This window comes from Halichoerus grypus, chromosome 4 (assembly GCF_964656455.1).
Source record: "Halichoerus grypus chromosome 4, mHalGry1.hap1.1, whole genome shotgun sequence".
Taxonomy (NCBI): Eukaryota; Metazoa; Chordata; class Mammalia; order Carnivora; family Phocidae; genus Halichoerus; species Halichoerus grypus.
Window position 1 is genome coordinate 124,266,114 of NC_135715.1, and position 24,964 is coordinate 124,291,077.

Below are 24,964 nucleotides of genomic sequence, written 5' to 3' on the forward strand. Positions count from 1 at the left end.
GGGACAACAACTGTTCAAAGGCAGGTGCAGCACAGGGCTGGCCCGGCACGTCGAGCATCTTAGGTGGAAACACTGGCCCATTTCCAGTTGTGATTCCCTTGTTACTTTTGAAAAACTAGACTTACCCTCCATGCTAGAGACTGAATTTGAGTTTGAGATCTATAGGACAGCCCTCTCCCCACTGGCCACCCGCGAGCGTTCGAGCACTTTTGCTTTCACGGCAGCGACTGCTCCTAAGATGCATGCAGCCCTTGGAGTGTCTGTCTGCACATGACGCACGTTTGGATTCTGCTCTATGTACACACTGGCTAAGGGAGACAGGAACACACTGCAATCCCAAAGGTGGGATCACATCGTCTTAAACATACCAGCAGCATCACACATGTCTTGAAGCGTTTCTTTTATCCTAGAGCTGCCAAATTTTTTTTTTTAACAGAGGAACAGTGCTTAAGACAAACATTCAAAAACAAAATGGACAATAAACACCCTTGAAAGATTTTCAGCCTTTTTGCTAGAGTCAGTTTTTCCTCTAAACATTACCTTTTCTGCCTCCTGGCATAGGACAGTGCTCTAATAATATCACCTATGGACAGAGAGTTACAAAATGTGGGCAAGAGCAGTTTTCAAGCCTTGCTGGGCATATATACCCAGTCTGAAAAGTCAGAGTAACACAGAAAACAGATGTAAAACAAGCTGAGGCCTTTGGCCAGAGGTGGCTAGCAGTTAGGCACTTCATTGGAGGGCCTCCATGACGGAGGAAGCTTTAGGCTGTGGCAGAATGGTACCAGCGCAGTACCAAGAATCTAACGACTCACAGATCTGCTGACTAGACACATCTTCTTTTGAAAAATTCTCTGCCCTTAGCACATAGGAACTTATTCAGACTCCATTAATGTCATGGAGAAGTTCAGAAAGATGGGTAATCACACTGTCTCTTGTAACATGAACACACATGTGGACTTTGTCTACGGGTGTGTGTGTGTGTGTGTGTGTGTGTGTGTGTGTGTGTGCGCGTGCACATGCCTGGCCCCTGCCCACCCCCCCAACAGGGAAAAACAGCAGGCACAGGGCAAGCAGCTCTAGCATAGTTCTAGCTAACATGCTGATGTGCATTAATTAGTCTTCCCAGAGACTGTTCTCTCTTTCAGGCAGGTATAGGAAGGGCATTTTCTTAGAAAAAACCATGAATCATGACCATGAGTGACAGTGTTTTTGCCTTGGGCATGTCTCCTAATTTGGACATCTGTTCTAACTAACTAGAACTTCCCATCCCTTGTTAGTGACATTCACTGTGTGGGAAACCACCACCCTACTATTTCTCCATAACAGAATTTTTATCAAGCAGATATTAAGTTGTTTTAAACCTCTATGGAATTCACCTAGATTGTCTTACAAAGTAGCCATTGGTTCTTTCACCCTGAATGGGGACCTTCCAAGCAGATCTGATTTACTGCAAACCAGCTCACACTCAAAAGCAAGATAAAAACCAAGATAAATCCAAAGAAAGGACAATGCTTCCACATTTTCAGGGGGAAAAAAATGAGATTATATGGGAAAAGATAGAAGGAATGGTCTCGTGAGTAATTTTTTTCCCAACATAAACCATTATGTATATTTAAGGAAGATCCTGCTAGAAGATAAAGCCTCTTTGAAAACACGGTAACATCAGGCACAAAAGCACAAGATTTTTAAAAAGCAATTTCAGAAAAGAGACTGCATGAAAAACTGTGATGTGGATTTTCAGAGAGCTCTTACAAACATGTACGACATTATGTACCATTCCCCAGGACAGGGTGGGGTGTGTCTGGCAGGGGAGGACCCAGCCACTTTGCTCTGGTATGAAAAGAGCATGTTGGCAGGAGGGTAGGTGGTCCATGAGAAGTGACAACTCCTGCTTAGCCGTTGGGAGACTTTCTTAAGACTGTTACAAGTGAAGATGAGTTCCCTGTTCAGTTTGTTAATTTTCATAAAGTATCTTTCGGGGAGTTGTACCTAATGTGGGTTTCTCTTCTGTTCTTGGCGCCAATGTCAGAGGCAAATTGCCAGTCATGCAAGCATCTGAGCGCCCTGCCGGAAACCATCCTGGATGATTCTGCTTATGCCAGCTAAACAACGCGCATCGTTGACGAAACCATTCTCTGACTATATTTATGAAATGTTATGTCTGCTTAGCAATGAACCTACATCATTTAAAGTGGAGGCTCATTCAATTTACCTTGGCCTGCAGTATTTTTGTTTTTCATCTGGTTCTACTGAAAATAATATATACATTTCATTAAGAAACCTATGGTGTGGAGTCGCCCTTCAGGTAATTTGAGAGAGCAGCATCTAATCAGCAGACTGGGAGTTAAAGAAAATTCTCGTATTAGGTGTACAAAAAAAGGGGGGGAAATCCAGATAAGCTGAAGACAGTTTCAAATTCTGCTGTGGTTCCCAAATCCACTTGGGACTTATTTTGGGGGAAAGCTGAGTTCCCTGGAACAGCGTGCTTCTGAGGCCCGCATTATACACTTCAAACCCCTGCCGAAAGGCAGTTCAAACTTGCTTATATGCAAAGAAGTATCCAGAAAAACCCTCAAAATAGCCATGATTATTTTGACGAGCCCTACATGAAAAATGCTCTTGGAAACCACTTGGTAACCTCTGTTGGTTCTAGGGCAAGCACGAGCTTTCTGCACCCAGCACAAAATTAAACATAAAACCCAGCCTCTGCTGGGGACTAACCATCGACGAAATCATGAAATGTTAGAAAACGGCATCAAATTAAGTTCTGATTCAGAACAAAGAGAATGGCCTGACTGCGTACCCCCAAGCAGAGACTCTCTTGAGGCAGGAGGAATCTGCTTCCTAGAGTCAACACCTGGCACGACGTGGAAGAAACTGTTCTCTCCTAGTTGCAAAGGTACAGAGAATCCTACGATCCTTTACATGGGGTTTGGAAATCAAGGTCTTTTCTCCCTTGAACAGGTATGACCAACAGTCTTTAAACCTACTTCAAAGCAAACAGTTAAATGATACAACCATGAAGTCCTTTGGAGAAAAAAGGAACCTGTTCGACCTCGATCTGTGACACCCTGAGATCTACTTCATTGAGGAAACGGGTAGATCTTATCGCATTTGCGACTGATACAACATCAAAACGACTGCGTGCGGGGATGTTTCTCGTGCTCGAACTTTCCTTGCTGTACATAAAAATGAGCCGAGAAAGTCAGGCGTCACTGGCGGGTGGCCGAGCAGCCCTTCTGAGGGACTAATACTGCGGGGTCCTGACACGGATGACATGGGGAAGTGAGGAGAACACCAGGAGTCAGCTGTGCACACATGTTAACCACAGAAGCCCCCACAGGGTAGGTCTGACAGAAAGTTCCCACGTATTAAATTTCTCTCTTGTCTTTACTTGGTTGGAGGGTAAAAACATCGCTTTCTATTTTCCTTCAACTCAAGTGTTGTTGATGGGAAAACGAAACCAACTCAAAAACCGAAAAGGAAGCTCTTGCACAAGGCTGGGTTCCTTGGAAGAGCGTACTCCCCGGTCTTTGATGATCTAGACTCGTGCCTGCAGGTGGTTCAAGCTCACACGCAGCCCTGCAAATCGTGCGCGCTCAGGTTGTAGCAGTCCAAGGTAGAAGGGTAGACTGTGGTATCGGATGTACTTACTAATAGGTTCTTCTATGCTGTGAGACTCAACTGGGTATAGAGAATGCAAGTAAATCTCTAACCACAACCACCAGCCATCCAGTTAAGGATGAAACTCTGGAACTACCGCAGAATAGATAGTGAACACGAGTTACCCATGCACAGCCTGGCATGCGGGGGAAAACGGAAATGTCTTCTGGTCTGTGGTCGCCACCAGCATGCTAGGTGTGAGCACGTAGCGTTGTCGGGGGAATAGTGCAGTGAAGTTTATACGAAACCCACAAACATTTATCGCTTAGTACGGTGGATGCACTGTGTTGGGATGAAAACAGCAACATAAGAAAACAGTTTCTGCCTTCAAGGAGCTCCCAGTTTAGTAAAGCGACACGTGTGAACATGTTCAGGGCTGGGATACAGGCGGGTGTCCTCAGGGTGCTGTGCACACAGACCGACTGGACCAGAGGGGGCTCTGCCAGGGGGGAGGCGAGCCTGGAACTGAGTCTTGGAGGGCGAGGACTGGAGAGCCGGGTTAAAGAGAACTGAAGGGCACTAGGTTGGAAACCACAGGAGAGGAACGGAGCAGCACGGTGTGCTTGGAATATATTCATAGCTCAGTCCTGGAGGAGGACGCACAGTAAGGCAGAGAACGGAGGGAGACAGGACTGAAGAAGTAGGCAAGAGCTTGATCACCTCTGGCCTTCAGTGTCATTCTAGGAGCCTGGGTTTTTTCCGCTATGGGAGGAAGGGGACTTTTAGCAGGAAGGTGATACAGAGGCCTACATTTTATCAAACTCTCTGGCCGCAGTCAGGGAGGGTATCTGGAGGGGAAAGAGTAGCGATCAGGCAGGCAATTACAAGCCTGCCGTAATGGCTTCAGTGAGAGATTCGGGGTTAAGCTAGGCTGTGGTAGGAGGGATGGAGGGGAGATGGTACACTCTAGAAATTATCAAGAGGAAAAATATAAGGACTTGAATGGCTTTGTATGTGAGAGATGATGGATGGAGGGGAAGGGGCAGCCCAAGGTGATTCAGCCCTGACTTGAGTGCCTGGCTGGATACTGGTCCCACTAACTGAGAAAAGGACAACTGGAAGAGGAGCAGGATTAGATGGGAAGGGGGGCTAGTTTCGCTTTGAAGACGATGGTTGTGTGGTGACTGAGACCAGGCAGCCTGAAGCTCAGGGCAAAGCCAGGGTGGGAGAGAACTGTCTCCGAGTTGTATGAATGTACATATTAGTTGAAACCTTGAGAATACATGACATCTATTAGAACTGTGAGCCAGAAGTACGATTCAGGGAAACAGCAACAATTAAGGAGTAGGTAGAAGAAACAAGCCCACGGATGAGAAGAAATTAACGCAGGACGGAAAGAAAAGAGAGAGACAGGTGAAGCAGAAGTCAAAGGAGGACGTGTTTCAGAGATGGGTAAGGGACCAGCAGTATCAAGTACAGCAGACAGCACCAGAGAGGGAAGCCTCCGAATTGGATAATCAGGAGGTTAAGTGTTAGCTGAATGGTGTCCCCACTACCCACCCCCCCACCCCAGCACCCTTCCCAAGAAGAGCCGGAGTCCTAACCCTCAGTAACTCATAATGACAGAAGAGGACCTTATTTACAAATAGCGTCTTTAAAGTTAAAAAGAGGTCATTAGCATCGGCCCTGATTGAATGACTGGTGTCCTTATAAAAAAAAAGGGGAAATGTGGACATGGAGATGGAGATGGACATGCGCAGAGGGAAGATGGAGTGAAGAAACACAGGGAGAGGATGCTCACCTACAAGCCAAGGACAGAGGGAGGCCTGCAACAGATTCTCCCTCCATCCTGGCCAACACCTTAATCTTGGACTTTGAGCGTCCAGAACCAAGACAACATATTTCTATCATCTAAGCCACCCAGTTTGGGGTACTTTGTCATGACCGCCTAGCAGACTAATACGGACAGTTTACCATGTGAGACACAAGGAGGAGAAGTCAGGCTGGGGAGGGCTGAGGTGTGAATGGAAGACAGAAATGGGGACTACGCTTTTCAAAGGTTTATGTGAGAAGGGGCCAGAGAGGAACACAGTGCTTTAGTTTTAGTTTCAAGATCACAGAAACCTGAATGATCTCAAACACAAATGGATAGATTTTTTTCTGGTAAATTATTTGAAATTTAAAATGTGTTGGCATAAAGTAGTTCATAGTTTTGTTCACTGTATTCTGTGATTTTAAAAATGTCTATTGTAGGGCGCCTGGGTGTCTCAGATGGTTAAGCGTCTGCCTTCGGCTCAGATCATGATCCCAGGGTCCTGGGATCGAGTCCCGCATCGGGCTCCCTGCTCCTTGGGAGCCTGCTTCTCCCTCTGCCTCTCTCTCTCTGTCTCTCATGAATAAATAAATAAATAAAATAAATAAATAAATAAAAATGTCTATTGTAGTCACGGTCACAATTTTTGTTCCTAGTATTCTTTGTGTATTTTCTTGCATTTCTCTATGGTCACAATTTTTGTTCCTAGTATTGTTTATTTGTATATTTTCTTGCATTTCTCTACTAATCAGTCATGCCAGAGATCTATTATTTTTGAAAATAAAGGTTATTGGTTTTGTTGGGGGAAAAAAAAGAATAAAAGCAAAAGAAATGTGAAATCCTAAGGGAGGGAGGGGATGACTGGCAGAGCAAGGTCCTGATGAGATGTGATCAAGGCCACAGCATTGGGAGCCCTTGTCCTTGAGACTTTAGGAAGGAGGGAGGCAAGAATGGGGTTGGGTGTGGTCTTTCTCCTTGTTGGGAGGAAAAAGGAAGTTGATGGGTGTTTCCACCTGGTGACCTCAATTTTATTCATCAAGTGAGAAGTGAAGTCATCTGCTTAGAGTTGAGAGGGGGTTAAGGGAGAAGTGGGCAGGCTTCGAGGGGAGACTGCAGCCAGGGAAGGATGAGAAAGCTGTGTGGTGAGGACCAGTGATGGTGAGGGTCTGCTCAAGCTGGAAACAACCTTGACCTTCCTGGATGTAACAGGAGCAGAGAAGGTGGCCTGCTGTAGAATTAATCCAGGTTTAGCATTCTGTGAGGCAGGTGTGACTGAGGGATGGGGTACAAGACAAATGAGGATACCGCCAAAATGGAGACCAGATTTGGTGGGGATGGAAAAGAGGTAAAGAAGGACCCCACTGAAATTTGGATCAGGTTTAGTGGGAGCCAAGAATGAGTGTGATCTGGGAATGAAAAGCTCCCAAGGTGTTGTGTTCTTGGTCATGACAACACAAGGCAGAGTGGTAGGAGGAGGTGGCTACCATGGGGTGGACGGAAGGGCCGTAGGGACTGAGGTCCAGGCTCTGTAAGGGGTGCAGGGTAACACAGGCTGAGATCTTCCACAAGAAAGGCAGGAGCTGTGGTGCAGAGTACCATGCCGCTCAGTGGATAAGACTGCAGGACAGATTTACTGAGGCTGGTGGATGGTGGGGGAGGTGGGTTAGAGGAGGCCTGGGCATCTGAGAAGGAGGGGCTTCTGAATGCCTTACTAGTCAGACCCTCCCTCCCACTGGGATGGCTCCCATTCATATTTATTTATTTATTTTTTTTTCCCATTCATATTTAAACACTCAATGTCTGGGAGAAATGCATCTTCAAGTCTTATTTGTAGGACCAAAGAAATAAATTTTAAGAGCTAGATGAGGGGTTTTTGGTTCTCGATACATCAAGTGCTAAAATTTATACATACATCACATAAAAAATTACTGATAAAATTTTAGACAAACAACATACCAGAAACTCCAGGTGGTGTCTTAATGAATTTTCCATTAAAATGACCAATAACGGCTTCACACTTATCTGTTGATTCCATCCTATTCATCCATCAAAATAAAACACATATTTAGAGATCTCTTAGTTTCAGATTTTGTTTTGTGCATGTGAATACATTCTTATAGGTTTATCGGATACAAATGAAACTTAGCAAAAATGTAAATCAGAAAAAGTGGGCTTATCCTATCTTTTATCTGCTTTATGTGTACTTCTATAATAAAATGAAAACTTATATCCACAGAGTACATTCTGAATCATATAAGAAATAAATTATATCCAGAGTGTTTAATATCAAGCATATCAAACGTGTAATTTTTTTCTACTTGTTGGAAAACTGACAATCAATACACAATAGCTCTGCTGGTCATGATATGGAATTAAAACAGAAATGCCAGTTCAAAATATGAGTGGATTTACTGCTGCCAGAATATTTTTAAAGATGGCCTTTCCTTTCATATATTCACAAAAGGACAGACTCAAAAGTCATGATGAGAACGAGTGAAAATCACAGGATACTCCTTATACGGTTTTTATATTAACTTCGGGTATAAAGTTAAATTAGTGAAGTCAGTTATGTACTGTCTTTGTCATCCTGGCTTCAGAGGAGTAATTAAAGGATTGAGCCTAACTTTACAATTTATTTTACATCTGCAGGTGGCTAAAAACCTCTGAGAAACATTTCAAGGGAATTACATTATTTTGACTTATTTTTTTTTTTAATGGAAGAAACATTGAATAATCTATTCAAAATGCACCACACTCCTGGACTACCCAGAGAGTTACATCTTGGTTTTAATGGGTAGTAATAGTTTTAAAAAGCAATAGAATTTAATTGGGTTCCATCTTTGGATACAAAACTGAAACTACTTGATCTTCTTTCAGCACCCCCACAGAGGCGATGATTTTTTAGCTGGTGCTGAGCTTTTCATTATTTCCCCTGGATCCTTTTAAACAACGAAGTGTACACTGGAAATGCAAGTTTTGGTGACTTTCCACCTATAGAAATTTTAGTTTTACCTTAAAATTATCTGGCCTAACAGAAAGACCAATCAAACTAAAAGCCAGAAGAACCAAGTACTAGACTTTGCTTCATTACTTGGCAGTCTGGTGACAATGGAAACAGCTCTTCTTTGACTCGATTTTCTTATACATAAAATAGTGAACAATGCTGCCTTTGTCGATTTCACAGGTCTGTGGGAGATGTGATTGTCATCAAATAGGGTGTTGTATATGAAAGTAAAATATGAGCAATTTTTCTTCCAAAATCAAAGTCAACACATAGACATTATCTGTTCCTGCACAGTACTAACAGGTTCCTAAATAATGGAAAATCAGTTTTTATACGTGGGCTTGTAGGTTAGAACTATGTCAAAACTCAAAGCACTTTCTGTTTGAGATTTTTCTTTTAGAAACAAAATTAACCGTTACACTAAAGTAACGGTTAATTCCTCTCCTTTCCGGAGAGGAAGGGATAAAAATAAGCTGGAAGAAGTGAGGGCACTTTAGATAGATCTGTGACATTTTGCTTCTTAAAAAAGAAAAAAAAATCTGAAGCAAAATTATAAAATGTTACAATTGGTGTAGCAACTGGTGGTTAGAGAAGTGTCCTATTATTGTCTTACTCTCTGAATGATTGAAATAAGCTAATTCACTGACTTTATTTATGATGAATCAAATTTCCATCAAATGAGAAAAGCCATACTGATTTATTTATGAAATTCAGGAATCTATGACTGTTATTTTTAAGAAGTTACAGGCATCCTGATCAAATTAATCAAAACATTAAGGACACATATTTTCAAAACTAGTGCTCATGTGATAGTTCCTTGCCCTGAGTCACCAAATATTTAGTGTCTTCAGGTTCAAGAATCCTAATGAACTTCCAAAATATCTGAAAAAAAAAAAAAAAAATACAAACCAATATTTACACATTTAAATTCATGGTGCAACTGGGCTCCCATAACCCTGGCTTAAATTCTCTCTTCTCGCTCAACTTTTATTTTGCAGGAAACTTAGGAGAGCTATTGTCACTGACATAGTAAAGACAGAGCAGCGTGCTTACCTAGCAAAGCCAACACCACGACTTGTACCACTGGAATCACGTAGTATCCTTGTAGAAATAACTTGTCCAAATGGTTTGAGCATATTTTCAAGTTCTTGCTCATCCATGGACAGTGGCAAATTAGAAATATATAGGTTAGTAGGATCTTGTTCCTGTTGCTAAAACAGAACAGAGAATTGTCCATTAATTTCCAATGGAAGTTGAAATACTGATGTTAACACAACACACCTACTTTGACTGAGCCACTCTCTTGGCTCAGGTCCTTTTAGAGTGCTACCGAGAGCGAGTGTGGGAGCTACAGAACACCCAAGTCACCTTGCACACTTGAAAACAGTGTCAGAAGCTTAGGCAATCTGTGCAGGTCAGACGGGATTCTGCAGAGCCGTTCTCAGCCCATTTGGAAATGCAACTGCAGCCACGCGCCACGGAGCTGGAGAGGGTACCCTCATGGAACCACACTCTCAGCTGTTTGCAGCGCTCCCAAAATAACCGTCTCCCCTGAGACTATTTTTAGGAGTCCATTTCAGGCACACTATTGCACAGAAGGCTATTACTGTCAATAATTCAATCCAGAGACACACAACGGATTCTGGACCAAGTCATCTCAAGTCCAGTGGGGCTCTGTCCCAGTTCCCCTCTTCTGCTCCACAGCAGGGTCCTTACTACTTACTTTGGCATTCTGATCACCCATGGGGAAAGGAGAGCCCAGAAATGAACAAAAAACAAGTAAACTCAAAGCCATACATAAAATGATAAACTCTAGGCGGAGCAAACTTTAGAATCAGCATAAAGGTGAACTCAGGAGTCCGTGGGGGAGGGGAGCTTCGCTAAACCCTCGCTACTCAAAGAATGATCCAGGGCCAGCAGTGATGGGATTACCTACAAGCCCCTCCCAGACCTACAGAAGCAGAAGCTGCATTTTAACAGGATTTCCAGGTAATTCATATGCATATAAAAGTTCAAGAAGCAATAATTAGATCATTCCCCACTCACCTTTCCTTGGCTGAGATAGAATTAGCTGAAACCAAAGATATGCAACTGAATTTTCTGAGAACCAGTAACTGCTATGTATATTTAGTAAGAGTATGGTGTTAAATCAGAGAAAAAGCTTATGTGACAACTGGAATATTTTCTGACCAAGTCAAAATTCACTTCTGCAGTGGTGAGATTAGAACAGTCTTAATTAATTTTAAATCAGGCTTTCCTTTGATCCTATTAACCAAATGTATCTTCACATATTGAGCTATGCGGGCTTACGATTTTTCTTCAATAAGCACTATTAGTAAAGTCATTAACTGATGTTTTAGCATTAGGCAACAGAACAGCACGCTCATTATATTTTAGATTTCCAAAATGCACGGAACTTTAAAAATATATGTGGAGCATATGCATATTTGAATTGTACAAAGTCTCTACTTTCAAATTTATCCTGTTGTTAATTAAACCTGAAATGAAATCTGTCCTTTCATATAATCTGCAAGTAAAAGCGCATATTGACCTTTCATACTATACGTACCTGGTAAGATTTAAAATAACAGTCTGGTATCCTAGGGAATGACAAATGCCTTGGTATTCCCAAGCATTCAAGTTATCAGACCCAGAGGAACTATGGGTAAAAAGTACTGTCCCCATGACCTCCCGCTTCAGATCAGAGGGCAGCAGCTCGTAACCAGGCCAGTCCCAAAGGGGTGCAGCAAAGGCTCCAGGCCCCAGTGTCCCTGAGGTGTCCCTGGTGTGTGGCAGTGGGGATGGACCCGAGAAAAAAATTAAAATTTTCAAATGTTCAATAGTAAGCCGAATACTTAACCTCATTCACCCTTCACAGGCTAAACAAAATGGTAACTATCTTTGCTTTTAGCTAAAATTAGATCAGTTCAATGTAGGATGGCTGATTATCTTATGCTGAACAAAACCTATCTTTATATCTTTAATGTACAAAAATTGGAAAGTGATTTAATAAATACAAAACAGTAACAGATAATGTGTTTGAAAATATAAGGAAAAGCAAAATGGTCTGAGGTATTAAAGCTTTCAAGTGCTTCTGAGGTAGGGTGAGAGGTAAAATCTCTCCTTACCTCCATTTCACTCACTACCTCTGCCAAATTGGCCCGATGAATCGCACAGCTCCTCGATTAGTCACCTCATGTTGGCTCTACCCTCCCAAGTCCCCAAAGATTTCCTGTGGTGCAGAAGACTCTATTTGTTCCTGTGTTAGTCTGGTCCTTCACTGGCCAGTACACGTGGAGTCCTTTGTCTCTGAGGGTGGGTGCCGATGAGCCCTGGAGCCTCATACAGTCAAATGATATTTACAGGGCATCTCATACATCCCAGATTCGCATAAAATAACCTTGACTCCAGTCCCGTCCTCCAGCTGCTTACAGTTAAGTAGGGGAGAGAGAAACACATGCGGTAAGTGCTTAGGACAGAGGCGGGTGCAACTCACAATGGGAGGAAGGATGGGGGAGCTTATCTTGGGAAAGGCAGGGAAGAGTTTTCAGAGGGCATGGCACTAAGCTGAGATTTGAGAAACAAAGAGAAATCATGAGGCTGAAACCAGATTGTGAAAGGGTATCTAAGGAGTTGGATTCTATTCTGCCAGTTCCTGCTGCTAAACTGTTCCACTTCAGCATTGCCAACAGCAAGAAGGACTATGTACACTGAAGAGTCGCCAGGCAATGGCCAAAGTAGCCTTAGCACAGTACAATTTTTTTGGAAGTCTTGTGCTTTATCTTAAAAAAAAAAAAAAAAAAAAAGTCACGTAAATTTTGCAATCTACTTCCTAACTCTTTAGATTTGTTTTAATATAGGAACGATGCTTCTGACCTCATACTTCCAAGTAATACTGATAAGTTCAGGGAGAGAAGCCAGGCTTATCCTGTGATTTCATGTACTCTGGTGGGTGAGTGGGGAACAGGAGGAAGGAGGAACTGTCGTCCACCAACTGCAGTTAGAAAGCCATGGTCTGACAAATGAGGGGAGCTTTCGGAGGCATGGAAGCAGGTAAATGGTATCATCAAGCCTATCTTATGAGAAAAATCTCTGAATCACGCTTAGTCAGATTCAGAATAAAGCTAGGAACCCCCTAATTAAAAAGCGTTAAAACCCTCCTTGGACAAAGATAAGGCATAAAAAATGTTATGTAAGAAACATATACTGTAAATATTGTGGGGCTTTCTTTTTAAGTTACAATTATAACCACTAAATGACTGATATTTAAGAACGTTCAGAGGAGAATTTGTCATATGTGAAGTATTTTTAAAAAGGTTTAACAATGTAGGTACAAAATACTTTTTAAATCTATGTTTTAGTTGCTTGTATGATTAAAATATTAATAAAATGGTACATTCTTTAAAGTCCTGATTCAACTTGAAAGTTTACGATGAAGAAAAAAATAAGTACTAAAATCAGAATCCAGAAAGAAATTGAGCTCTTAACCCATTCTTTGATAAACAGTGAGCCAAAGTAGACTAAACACGAGTACACATTTCCTATGATTTGAATGCATTTTTTTCAACAGCAACAACTCAGTCAATTAGGGTTTTTCATTTGGGATGACCTTTTAAAGCTAATGTTATTTATTTTTCTCATCAAATGGTCGACTTATCCTGCAAACATCGACCACAAAGTTGTAATAATTAAAAAAGAAAAAGAAAGAAAGGAGAAGAAACTCCAAGCTGGCACATTGGCCACAAAAATATCTAATCCCCAAGTGTCCGTGTCTTCTCATTACCATACATTCATAGTGAATGGAATATATAAGCCTTGTAGTAAGTGGGGGGTGGCTCTCGAATGAGGGTAATTTAGTTTCTTTAAAATCAGTGACAACCATAACTCTGTTTTATTACATACAATGTTATGTCTCAAAAAACAATTATTCTGTAAATTATGGGTGGCCAAACACAAAATGGGGCCAACAGGCCTCTTTATATCCATCCTCAGGCATGGAAAAGGTTCAATGGCTTCTCTAACAAGTAGAAAACTAGCTCCCACATTGGCCGTGAGAGGGATAAATGGCCACTAATGTTCACTTGAGTAGAAAAGCAGGGCTCAGAGGTCCCGCGTGGTGTAAAGCACTCAGTCATCATCTGAAAGAAATTAACAAAAACCTCCCTGTGCATGTGGAATGGTTCCTAAAACGCAAGAAAGGGACTTGGCAGGAAGACCAGACATCTGTTTTCTCTTGTACTGAATAGGTTCACCAACCAGCCAATAGCTGCTCACAGGCATGTGAATGCAAACTGCCTGAAGCGCGGTGGACTCCATGTGGAAGGGGGATTAAACTCCTGCTCGTTTGACTGCCTATTTACTGAAAAGAAATGTGCTAGCTTTACCACCAGGCAAATAACATACGACGATCCACTGACTCCCAGCAGGCCTTAAGAGGCACTGCTGAAAGGCCTACAGAAGTCATTTTTAACAGGTATTACCAATGTTGATTTGAGTTTTAAGTCCTTTTAGCTGGATATCTGAGTTTTGCTCTTTTTGTAGATTCTGAGCCTTCTGTTCTAAAAACAAACACATCTGAAAGGAGGCCAAGTTTAATATCAATAGGCATGGACCTGAGCCTTTGGGAAAACCTTTTGGTAAGTTTCCTCAGGGTACTCTTTGGACAGAGCTCAATAAATATAACTTTTGAACATCCCATTCTTAATTCTCAATATCTGCTCAAGCTAGGAAGAAAGTTTTTCTCTCACTGAGTTGGCTTCTTTGGCCATCAACAAAGCAAAGATTTAGTATCTACCCTATGCCAGGTACCAAGAAAGGTACTGAAAGTTTTAAAACATGAATAAGAAACAATCACTGCAGCTGAATGCCCTCCACCTGCAATTTTTCAATTCAATTTTGAGTATCTGTGGAATCCTTTTTCAACCCAGGATAGCCAGTGTGTCAAACAGTATTATATTCTCCTTCACCCAAACCCCAATCCACCCCCCACCACCCTGATGACTTCCCTAGTAAAATGCCCCTTAATTTTTTCTAATTACATAAGAAAGCAAGCCTTTACTATGTGGCAGGGTGAATTTTCAAAAATTTATGTAGTATCCTGGTTAATTCACTAGCAAAAAGTGGATGGCAATGGGTCCCTTATCACTCAACATGGGAGCCAGACCTAATTCTTTTAAAAACTGTCTCCACAGAAAGTGCATGCCAGGCGCCCCTTTATCTGGATAGCATGAGGGGGTTAAGTCAATTCCAAATCCTCAAATCCATGGTGCCATGGAATAGAACAATGGACCCTCTAGCATTTGAAATATCTTTTGTCACTTTAATGATACAATAAAAAAGAAATCAGGCCCAGGAAACTCAGTCGTTCTACAGAGACCTAAAGAAATTCACCAAGTGCAGGCTGTTGGCACACTGCCAGCCATCTCTGAACCTGTGTACCGTTCCTTCCCTACCGATGATGTAGAAAGGGATCATTTTTCCTAGCCAATTTACAGTCCCAAGTCTCCTAAGGAGGCCTCTGCACGGTGCTCATTATCAATCCACAGGAAAGTGGCATTCAGAGCGCACTGCTGACACGTCAGATAGGGCCAGTCTATGTCCAGTCCGGCGCTGACCGAATGCAGTGTAGAGAGTTCTTCAGAACAGTGGACATTTAATAGACTATGCTGCTTCCTATCACTGGCACTGAGGCGGTGTCTAGGTAAGTGTTCTTAGGGCTGCTTTAAATAAGGCCCCTGCATTTGTAACAGGTCGTTAAAAGAGCCCTCTTTCTAACCTTGTTTCAGCAGAAGCCACAAAACAATGGCTGGCACGCCCACATTCCAGAGTGAGAAACCAGACCACCTAAAGAGAGGCGGCTGAGAACTGGTTTGGGATGCTTAGCTGACCACCCACCTCCGGCTGCCTATGAGAGACTGGAGAGGCTGAGAATGAAAATGTATGTGGAGAGAAACGCTGATGTGTTCTGAGTCTCACCGTGTGGGCTGCTTGCCTATCACTGCCAGGCAAGCAACAGGGGCTTGAACAGACCACTCAGGAGGCTTGCACTGTGTCCCGTGGAGCTTGGCGGATACAACGGATCGATGTCTGACTTCAGCCTGAGGAATCTAACAGGTGAAAGGCTGGCTGAAGGGGCCTAAAAGTGTGGGTGGTAAGTACCTACTTCTCCCACAGACAGGTGCCAAACGTAGATCAGAGGTGGGCCATGCAAGTAGAATTGGCCCAGCGTATGTTACATCCTTCCTTTCAAGAAGGCTGCCCTGGAGGGCAAGGAGGTCCCAGCCGAAAGGGGCTGAAGACAGACCCTTAGATTATCAGCAGCTGAGGCATATATTCACTAGTTTCAAGGAACCACAGGAGAAAGATCAATTAGAGGTGGTGGTAGTGATGTAAGAGACCTCTGAAAAATGCCCAAAGCATTCCACGAGGGAAAGCATCACCTCTCTGGCCAGGGAAATCAGCACCAGATTACATCACTGTCAGGTCAAGAAACTCTCCCAGGCCATACATACCCTGTTCCAAGGGGGGAGTGTTAGAAATCACAGCTACCCAAGTTGATAGAAGAGCAAGAAAAACATAAGTTTGGGAAATAGGAAAGAAACTAATCAAGCTCCCATTCCTCTGTAGGCTTATTATGACTGAGAGCAAACCTGAGCTGGAAGATGGGTGAAGCTTCAACGTGATACTTAAAATTTCATCAAAAACAAGGGTGCCTGGGTGGCTCAGTCGGTTAAGCGGCTGACTCTTTTTCAGCTTAGGTCATTATCTCTGGGTCCTGGAATTGAGCCCCACATTGGGCTCCACACTCAGCAGGGAGTCTGCTTGAGATTCTCTAACTCCCTCTGCCCCTCCCCTCCCCCCGCAAGATCAATAAATCTTAAAAAAAAAAACTTCACCAAAAACAAACAAACAAACCTATCAGGATTGGGCATTTAAATTACAGGCATCATACATGTTAACATCAGTAATGTGTTCTTAAAAATGAGACATCCAGGGCGCCTGGGTGGCTCAGTCGCTTAAACGTCTGCCTTCGGCTCAAGTCATGATCCTGGGGTCCTGGGATCGAGTCCCACATCAGGCTCCCTGCTCAGCGGGGAGCCTGCTTCTCCCTCTACCTGCTGCTCCTCCTGCTTGTGCTCTCTCTCTCTCTCTCTAATAAATAAAATTAAAAAAAAAAAAAAAAAAAGACATCCAGCATCCAAATGTTAACCAGGATCCTATTTCACATTATTTCAAATAAGAAAAAACCATAATGTATTACACATTAATCACCACCCCCAATTTCCTAAGATGTAATTAAATACTTATTTTCCTATTTTTCTATAATTTCCTAAAATGTGACCTGTTATGTTATATTGGGATATAAACCTTTAAAACATTGCCTCTTGATCACCAAGTGATCAATATGGTTGTTAGCAGACAACTGCTGTGTAAGCCGTGATTTCTTTCAGCACCAGTGACATCCAAGACACATATCCCTTTTGCTGACTCTCAGCACTTTTCAAAACCTCTGCATGTGATTCTGACATTTTACAAACTTACTTAGAATGTAACTTGAGACTCCCTATACAACATCATCTTTAAAATCCTGTATTGAGGTTGGTGTAAATACATACAGAAACGGTTGAAAATGTGTTGAAAGATAATTACATTCCGTGAAGTTTGGATATGAAAAATCAAGAGGCATTCTACTGAAAAGAAAAAAAAAAATTAATGAGAAAGACCAGAAGTGAAGGGACTTTTTAAGATAATGAGAGTGGCCAGAAAAGTCATGGGACCTGCCCCGAATTGTATCCATGAGAGGAGGAAGCAGGAACTTCACAGAACAGAGGAAATGGAGAAAGTAGAGGGAAAAATAGAGCTGTTTTCTGATTGTGCCTTGAAAGTCCTGCTTATAAAATGGATGGGGACCCACTGTTTACAGAGGCAGGTTAAACATGCTGTAAATCATTACGCAACACAAATACTGCACAGTCACAATTAAATATACTTAAAACCCTCATAATCACGGTCTTCTAACAATGCCACAGGGAATTACTCTATAGTATGGACAGATAATCGGAAAATCGTGGTGCTTAATATTTATAGTTTCTATTTATTTTAACTTCTTACTCTGGAGTTCAAGAAAATCTAAAATATGTACAACTCAATTCAAAGCTTTAAAAATAGTTAAAGACTACTTTAGAAAGGTGATCCCTTTCACTAATTCCTGAAATTATTATTTATGATTTCAAATAAGAAAGAAACCATAATGTATTACACTTTAATCACGGTAAATTCTTTGAGTCAAGGTAAATCTCTGGTGTGGTTCCTATGCATGCGTACTTCAGGAGCCTCAAGGTCTTAGCAGGTAACTTATCTCTTTACCAGAGTCCTTGAACTTCCATAAATTCTCCTTCCTTATGGAAATGTGAATGCTCCTGTGGGAATGATCACATGCTACTACTCAGAAGCAGCAGAAGTAACAAAATTCCTTTGTGCTTCAAGAAGACAGAGAATAAAAATTATTGATCTTTTGTAAAGAATACACAAAATATCAAACTGGTGAGTTTCAGGCTTCAAGGACCACAAATGAAAAAAAAAATGCACCGAATTATATGAGTATCTTTAGAAGTGCGCTATGGGCACTAGGTGTGACATAACCCAAGTTTACATTTGGACAATAGGAAGACTAAGGGCATAAACCCTGCTTCAACAACATTCCTCTTCCAGAATGCTAAAAGTTCATCAGAAACAAGCTTTGAATAAAGCCATTATAGAACCAGTAAAGAGTAGATTCATATCCCATAAATAACCAGTGTCTAAACATGTCTGACTTTTGTACAGATTTGGAATAGCATCTGTAGCTTCCTCTGCCCTAAACTACGACTGAGGATGTGGAGGCCCAGGGCAGGAGTCCAGAAGTAATAAGCAAGGTTAGCTAGGATGGAGGGAGAATGCCAACACTGATGGGCAAAGCGCCATGCCAGGCTTCATGATGAAGCCAGGGGCCAGAGAAGTGACTACTGGCTCTCGACTCACCTTTGCCATTTGAGCTTGAACCCCACTAGCCTTCAGGGCAGACACAGCTTTCTGGGCTGCTGCAGGACTGTCGAAGTCGACAAAACCATAACCTGAAAATCAAAACATACTTACTTATTAAGCCATTATTTTGTGATAATGAAAAGAGCAAAAGATTGACTCTTTGGTTCCCGATGCAGAGGCAGCAGAAACGAAAACCCTGACGTCCTGACAGGCGTCTGGTGTTACCAGCTGCAATGCAGCCTCCTTCTCAGGCTGTCTGCCCCTGTTATCTCTCATGAGCTAGACAGATTTCCCTTCAAAGTCAAAAAACAAACAAACCAAAACAAAACCTAAAAGCCCCAGTTTTCCCTTTTTCTCAGGTGTCTTGCTTCCCGAAGAAAATGACATCGAAGTTAACCAAAGTAAAAAAAAAAGGAAAAAAATCAACTTCAGAGAAATAGCATTTTTAATGATTTGGTGAGAAAGATGGAGCAATCATATGAAACTTAACAAATAACAGAAAAAAAATTTATGTTTATTCCACAGACTAAAATTCATTTTTCAAATAAATTAAGTATCACCATGAAATACCCCAAACATAAAATAATCGCAATTTCAGTACCTGATTAAAAATATGATTACTTATTTACTTAAAATACACATGATACCCCTTCAAATAAAGAAAGGAGTAAAAATGCCTCCAGATATCCAAAAGAGCTGCTTCAGCAGTTCATGCCCTAACAGCTAAAAACACAATACAAATAAACAAATAAATAATCTCCTAAAAGAGGCTCCGGTTCAAAGCTTATTTATTCATAGCTTCATAAACATTTTTAACAAGCTGGTCAGCTAATCCCTGGCCACACTAAGTCAAAAGCAGGAAACTAGGAGAAAAAAGGTGTCAGGGTAAGGGTAGGGCTGCTACAAAATGAGCATGTGGATGGTACCTAGCAGCAAAAACTAGCAACAAGCAATAAAAGAGGAAAACTATACAAAGAAGAGGACTTAAGCAGCCTAAGAGCATAGGCCATCACTGATTTTTCGCTGTGATCACTCTTAAGTTACTGAGAAAACGTTAAATCATATTTAACACATATTTAACACATTAAAAGATCAGTGTACCAGGTAAAAATACCAACAGAGATTTTATTGGAACTCAAGCCCTATTACTCTAAAATAAACTTTAAATGAATAAGAATATTTTGAAAAACAAAAGCACTGGTTGGAGGCTGCACAGAGGGGCCAGTCCTATCACTGATTTCTAGATATTGTAAAGATAGAGTACTTCTGACGGAAAAGTACTAGTGTCCAAACAGACAAACATACCTATCAACAAGGCCAAACACAGAGCTTGGCAAGGGGTCAAAGGTTGGTTTGCAGTATTAGTACCAAAAATACTGTCTGGTAACAAAACAGGTTGTAATGAAACAGAGTAAACTATCAATTATAGAAGCAGATGTTTCAGCAGAGATGCGTTAAAGCTGAAATGAGCAGCAGCTTCCTTCTATTACTTGGAATTGGACTGAAATAAAGTCTAATTTGATTTCAACAGTGGAGAAACAGCCAGGTTGGAAACAAAAAGAGAAGCTGGCTCAGGTAAAAGCAGAGAATGCTGCTCAACGGCCGCATCAGGAATTAGAGTCAACACAGTTTGTGTGTTTTTAGAAACCTGTACATTAATGCTAATATGCAACCCTCTGTGGGGACACACACACACACACACACACACTCTCACTCTCGTACATACTTTATCATCATATACAACCTCAGCAGGCCATAAATGAATACCCAGCTACGATGAAATGATGTCACTCCCACTGATGGATATTTGAGTGTGGTTCCCCCCTCCCACCCACAATTTTGCTGTTGTCAATAAATTACAAAAAACAGAAGATCTCAATTTTGATGTAATTGTGGTTGAACTTGTTACCAGTCAAGTACTATTAGTATTATTTTATCTGTTATTTTTTTATTAGGAAAAATCTATAATGGTTGCATTTTAGTTGTTTACATCCTTTTCTGGCCTTTTCTAACCACGTAGCCATTTCAATAACTATTTGCTGGAAACAAATATAACGGGTAGGCATGCAACCATGTGCTCTTTTGTTTTCTTTATTACTTTTCAAGTAAATATAAGAGTATATAAAACTGAGTTACAGGTTCTATGGGTTTCATTACATAAATGGGTATAAAGATATTTTTGAAGGTAGGATTCACAAAGTAATACAGCACCCTTTCACTGGATCCCCAGAAGGACTCTCCTCAGGTCTCAGGACAAGGAATAGTTATGGTACTCCTGCTGGTTGGATTTTCCTCCACGTTGTAATGACTAAACCATGGGAATAGCTATGTTTTTTTTATTTTTGCTTTGGCCATTAGGAAACTCAGGCCATTTTTGTAGTAACCTGAGAATTCCTGCTCTTACCCCTATCTTCCCATTAGTCAGCTTTATCCTCACCTATTTTAACTTCGTGTGTGTGTGTGTGGCATTTGAGTGCATGTGTTCTAGTCTTGTATGTAACTCTGTAAGCATTAATAAATGAATCAATCCGTGTCACAGTTGATACTTTGTAAGCTTTTTTGGGTCCTGAATCGCCATATATACCAGTGTTAGAAAGCGTTTAAATACCTTTAGTTGGCTAAAACCTGACAAAAATTGATATGCAGAAGAGCAACTGACTCATAAATTTTCAAACTTAATAACTAAGGTACATGTTATTCAGAGCAATGTTTCTTTCAGTGTAATTTTCTTTCTTGGAGAGAGGCTCCAAAATATGCTTTGTGACAAAAAAATGTTCTGTGACCTCTAAGGTCTCTAATTTTCAGATATAAAATTCTTTGATATAGTCAACCTCAAAAAATTACTATATAACATGTGAACTTTCCATTTATGTGAATACTCTATAATCTCTTATGCGTTATCTATCTATACGTATCCATCAATTCATCCATTCACCTATGTACCTTCTCAAGTTATCAATGGCTAACATGTTGTCTTTATTATGAGGTATATTGTGTTATTTCTTCTCATTTGTCCTAAAATTACTTTTTTTCAGGAGCTCTCTCATTCTGCTTCCAGGATTTTATAAACCCATTTTGCTCCCTTGGTCCCCTCACTCACTCACCCACCCACCTACCGTAGATTCTGACATCTGTCTATTCCTGAGAGCCTGTGTGAGACAAAGAGCCCTAAAAGGTTCCTATGATTGCCCTCACACAAGGCAGTATCTCCTGAGACTCATTTTAAGAGAAGGTCTCCAGGACATGTGCTGTATGGACAATCAGCTCTGAATTATTCCTTCCCTTATTTTGAAAGCCCCACAAATCTCTCCACTTATCTTTGAACACTTTCCAACCACGAAGGGTTTGTTATTATGATAATATGTCCAATTTTGCATGAGTATATTTTACTTACACCTTTTCTATATCGTGTTGTGCATTTTGTGGAATTTTGGTTCTAGGGAACAGGCTCTCATTGGAGAAGAGTGTACGATAGGTAGGGATTTTCAGAACAGGGGCGTGGGGAAGAACTCAGCTAGGGAGTCCTCTGAGTCCTCTCCCTCACTTAACTGGGGCAGCTTTGCTAATTTTTAGCACACTATCTGCCGTGTAAGATTCTTTTCTGCTGGGGGCGGGGTGGGAGGAAAGAAAGGGTAAAGCCATTAAACCACTTGTCTACAGTGATTTCTCTCTCGGTTTGAAACAAATGTTTGAGATCAGCTTCCTGTTTTATGCCGGCAAGAGTCCATTTTTCTTTATAAAACTGAAAGATTTTTTTTTTCCTGTGTCCCTGCTTTCCCAAATCATTTACAAATATGTGAAATAACACTAACCTTGGCAACTAAATATAAACATTTCAGTCTACAGTTTGACTCTAGTTTAATTCATTTAAAACACTTACTGAGTACCTCTCTACATAAAGCACTGCTTTATTCACTGTCCCAAGGCAAAACTGTCTTCATGTGCCATGTTGCTTAAACAGGGGCTTAGATATTGGCCACAGTTGCTCCTTTAAATTTAGGAGCTTTGAAGAAGACACAAATACAATGAACCACTTCAAGTCTAGATTAAAGGAAATGGCTGGCTTCTAAGGCCAGGCCCTCCCATACGGTTCATTTACATTCTTTGCCTTTCTCAGACGGTGCTAAACCAAAGCCAAAGCCTCTACTTGAAAAACTGGGGGTCTAATTAATGAGGAGATTTGCCTTCTCTGCCTATTCCTGTCAACCTTATTTCAATTCATGGGGTCAGTAGTTAGACTCAGAGTCAGCTGACTCCATTCTTCCCCTTTCCTAGAGATCACATGCCCATTGTTAAGACGCTGGATCATTAAAAGTCAGACCCACGGAGCATCAGCACTGCCTACTGTAGATGCCTCCTCTTCCAGCTCAAGGAGCTGGACGAGCTCATCCTAATTACATGGAAAACTGAAGGTCAGTGCATCAAATTAATGCAGCAGCACATTTCAAAGGGGCGTATGACCTCCCCTCCCTATCACAATTTGGTCAGTGAAAATGGTTCTCTCCGCCCCGCTGCCAATATTGTCAACAGGCATTCAGCACAGAACAATCGGGAGTATTGAAACATGTAATTAAGTACTGCTTAAAACTACTCTATTCTAATTAATAGAGCCAATTTGCACAATATGTAATCTTTTCAGTTCTTTAGTACAGTCCAGTGGTCTTCAGCAAGCAGCTCTAATCTCCTCAGGCTCAGAAAGAAAAGCTATTTTCTAACTCTACTTCCCTTTTAAAGTAGGGGCTAAATGCCAACCAGTACCCTGCATGTTAGTTCCATTGGCATCAGATCTGTGATTCTGGCAAAGTGCTAGCGGCTGTGGGGTTTCCAGCCAAAACTCGACCAGGGACAAATGGAAAGGAATATGCTGACATTGTGCAAGACAGGAACTGGGGGACATAGATGACTTGGTTTTATGGAGGTAGCAGATCAGGTTTACAATTCCATCATTTTCCCAAAGCTAGGATGTAGTAAATTTTCATCCAAGGGAATATACCTTTGCATTTGTTTGTTGTCTTATCCAAAATTGCCTTCGTGGAGACGATTTTCCCATATCTAAAAGATAAAAAGAAAAAAAACAGGAGAAATTAAAATCAAGGAACCCTTAGTAATGTCTAAGTCCAGAGAACACACATACTTTTCAAGCATCTGCAAACTTTAAAGTACAAAATGTCCTATACTCAGGGGACAGAAAATGAGAATTCTAAACTCTAAACTAAAAAAAGGGGACTGGGTAGGCCACCTATTTGAAACTTTGGATTACAGTCTGATGCTGACCTTTGAGGAATCAGGTACTTACCTGACCATCTTGGGACCAAAAAAAGAGGGGGGGGAGGGGAGATGAGCTCCATGAAGTTACTTCTAGCAACACTATGTGAATATAAAGCCAAATGCAAGGCTATAAAATTTACCTAACACTTTGATAACTATTTATATTTACATAAATCTATAAAAATATGTAACTAATATAATATTAACACCTGTTTCAACTCAGTAATACTAGCTACACATATATATGTGAAATGACATGAACAATCAAGAATATAAAATATGAACCAGGGATTTAAGCATTAATTCTACGAAGGTCTGTATAAATGTGTTCGAATTCCTTAAGGTACAACAGATGTTGGGGGAAGAAGGAAAAAAATCCAGAATATTAAGCTTTAACGGGCTGCTACTGAAAATGAAGCAGCAGCATAGCTTAAATCCATGTCCTAATCCTCCACCCTTTCATCGTGTCCACACCACAAGGTAAAAGCACTGCTGTCTGCATTTGTCTTCAAAAAACTAAGGAAAAAGCCTTTGAAAAATAATTCTTAAAAATTATGGGGACTTTGAGAAATGCATATAACTTTCTTCATGGATCTGCGACCTGTGTCCTCATTTATACATGGTCAATTCCCCAACTTTACTTTCCTGTGTATTACTTTTAAAATTTCACGTTTTCTCTAATAATACTTTCTCATGATTGATCTTGAAGACTAAAAAGTCTTAAAAGCTTAGGAAATGAAGCCTCTGTGTAGCATTTTAAAGCATTTTTGAATACCGTAGTTTTCTAGTTTATGCATTGAACAAGCTGAAATATATTTATCCAGAAGAAGCAAATGGCTTGAACCACTTCTTTTCCCCGGTTCATTTTCACTCTGTGTAATCACGTAATCAAATGATTACTAACCAGTAAAGATAATTTAAGGTTCAAATGACAATTACATCCAAGAGGCATAATGCTGCCCAAACACCTTCAATTCCCTATAGAGATTCTGAGTATTTTCAACATTAACACAGGTCACTATGCTTACCAAAAAAAGGGTAATAATTTTTTAAAAATCTGAAAACCAGAAAAAATAAGTGATTTAAAGACCACCTTTTTAGCAACCATTTCTCTACTAGGTTATTTACATGCTGGATTATTTATCAGCACTCTCTCCTTTGAAAAAGTTTTGGCTGAAGTGCTTTTAGACTGCATTCCAGTCTCATACCTTTCCAAAAGTACGGAAGAAAGTTAGTATGACCTCCATTTA

The 24,964-nt window shown here is 41.0% G+C and overlaps 1 protein-coding gene across 6 annotated transcripts in view; it reads right to left on the reverse strand.

Moving 5' to 3' along the window:
* RBMS1 (RNA binding motif single stranded interacting protein 1) overlaps window positions 1-24,964 on the reverse strand; it is a 202,415-nt gene that overhangs the window by 18,563 nt on the left and 158,888 nt on the right. For all 6 annotated transcript variants that reach the window (XM_036071011.2, XM_036071010.2, XM_036071017.2 and 3 more), the window contains exons 3-6: window positions 23,440-23,498; window positions 18,444-18,535; window positions 9,477-9,634; window positions 7,376-7,455 (exon numbers count right to left, since the gene is read on the reverse strand). In XM_036071011.2, coding sequence (XP_035926904.1) covers window positions 7,376-7,455; window positions 9,477-9,634; window positions 18,444-18,535; window positions 23,440-23,498 — 389 coding nt within the window. The remainder of the gene's footprint in view (window positions 1-7,375; window positions 7,456-9,476; window positions 9,635-18,443; window positions 18,536-23,439; window positions 23,499-24,964) is intronic.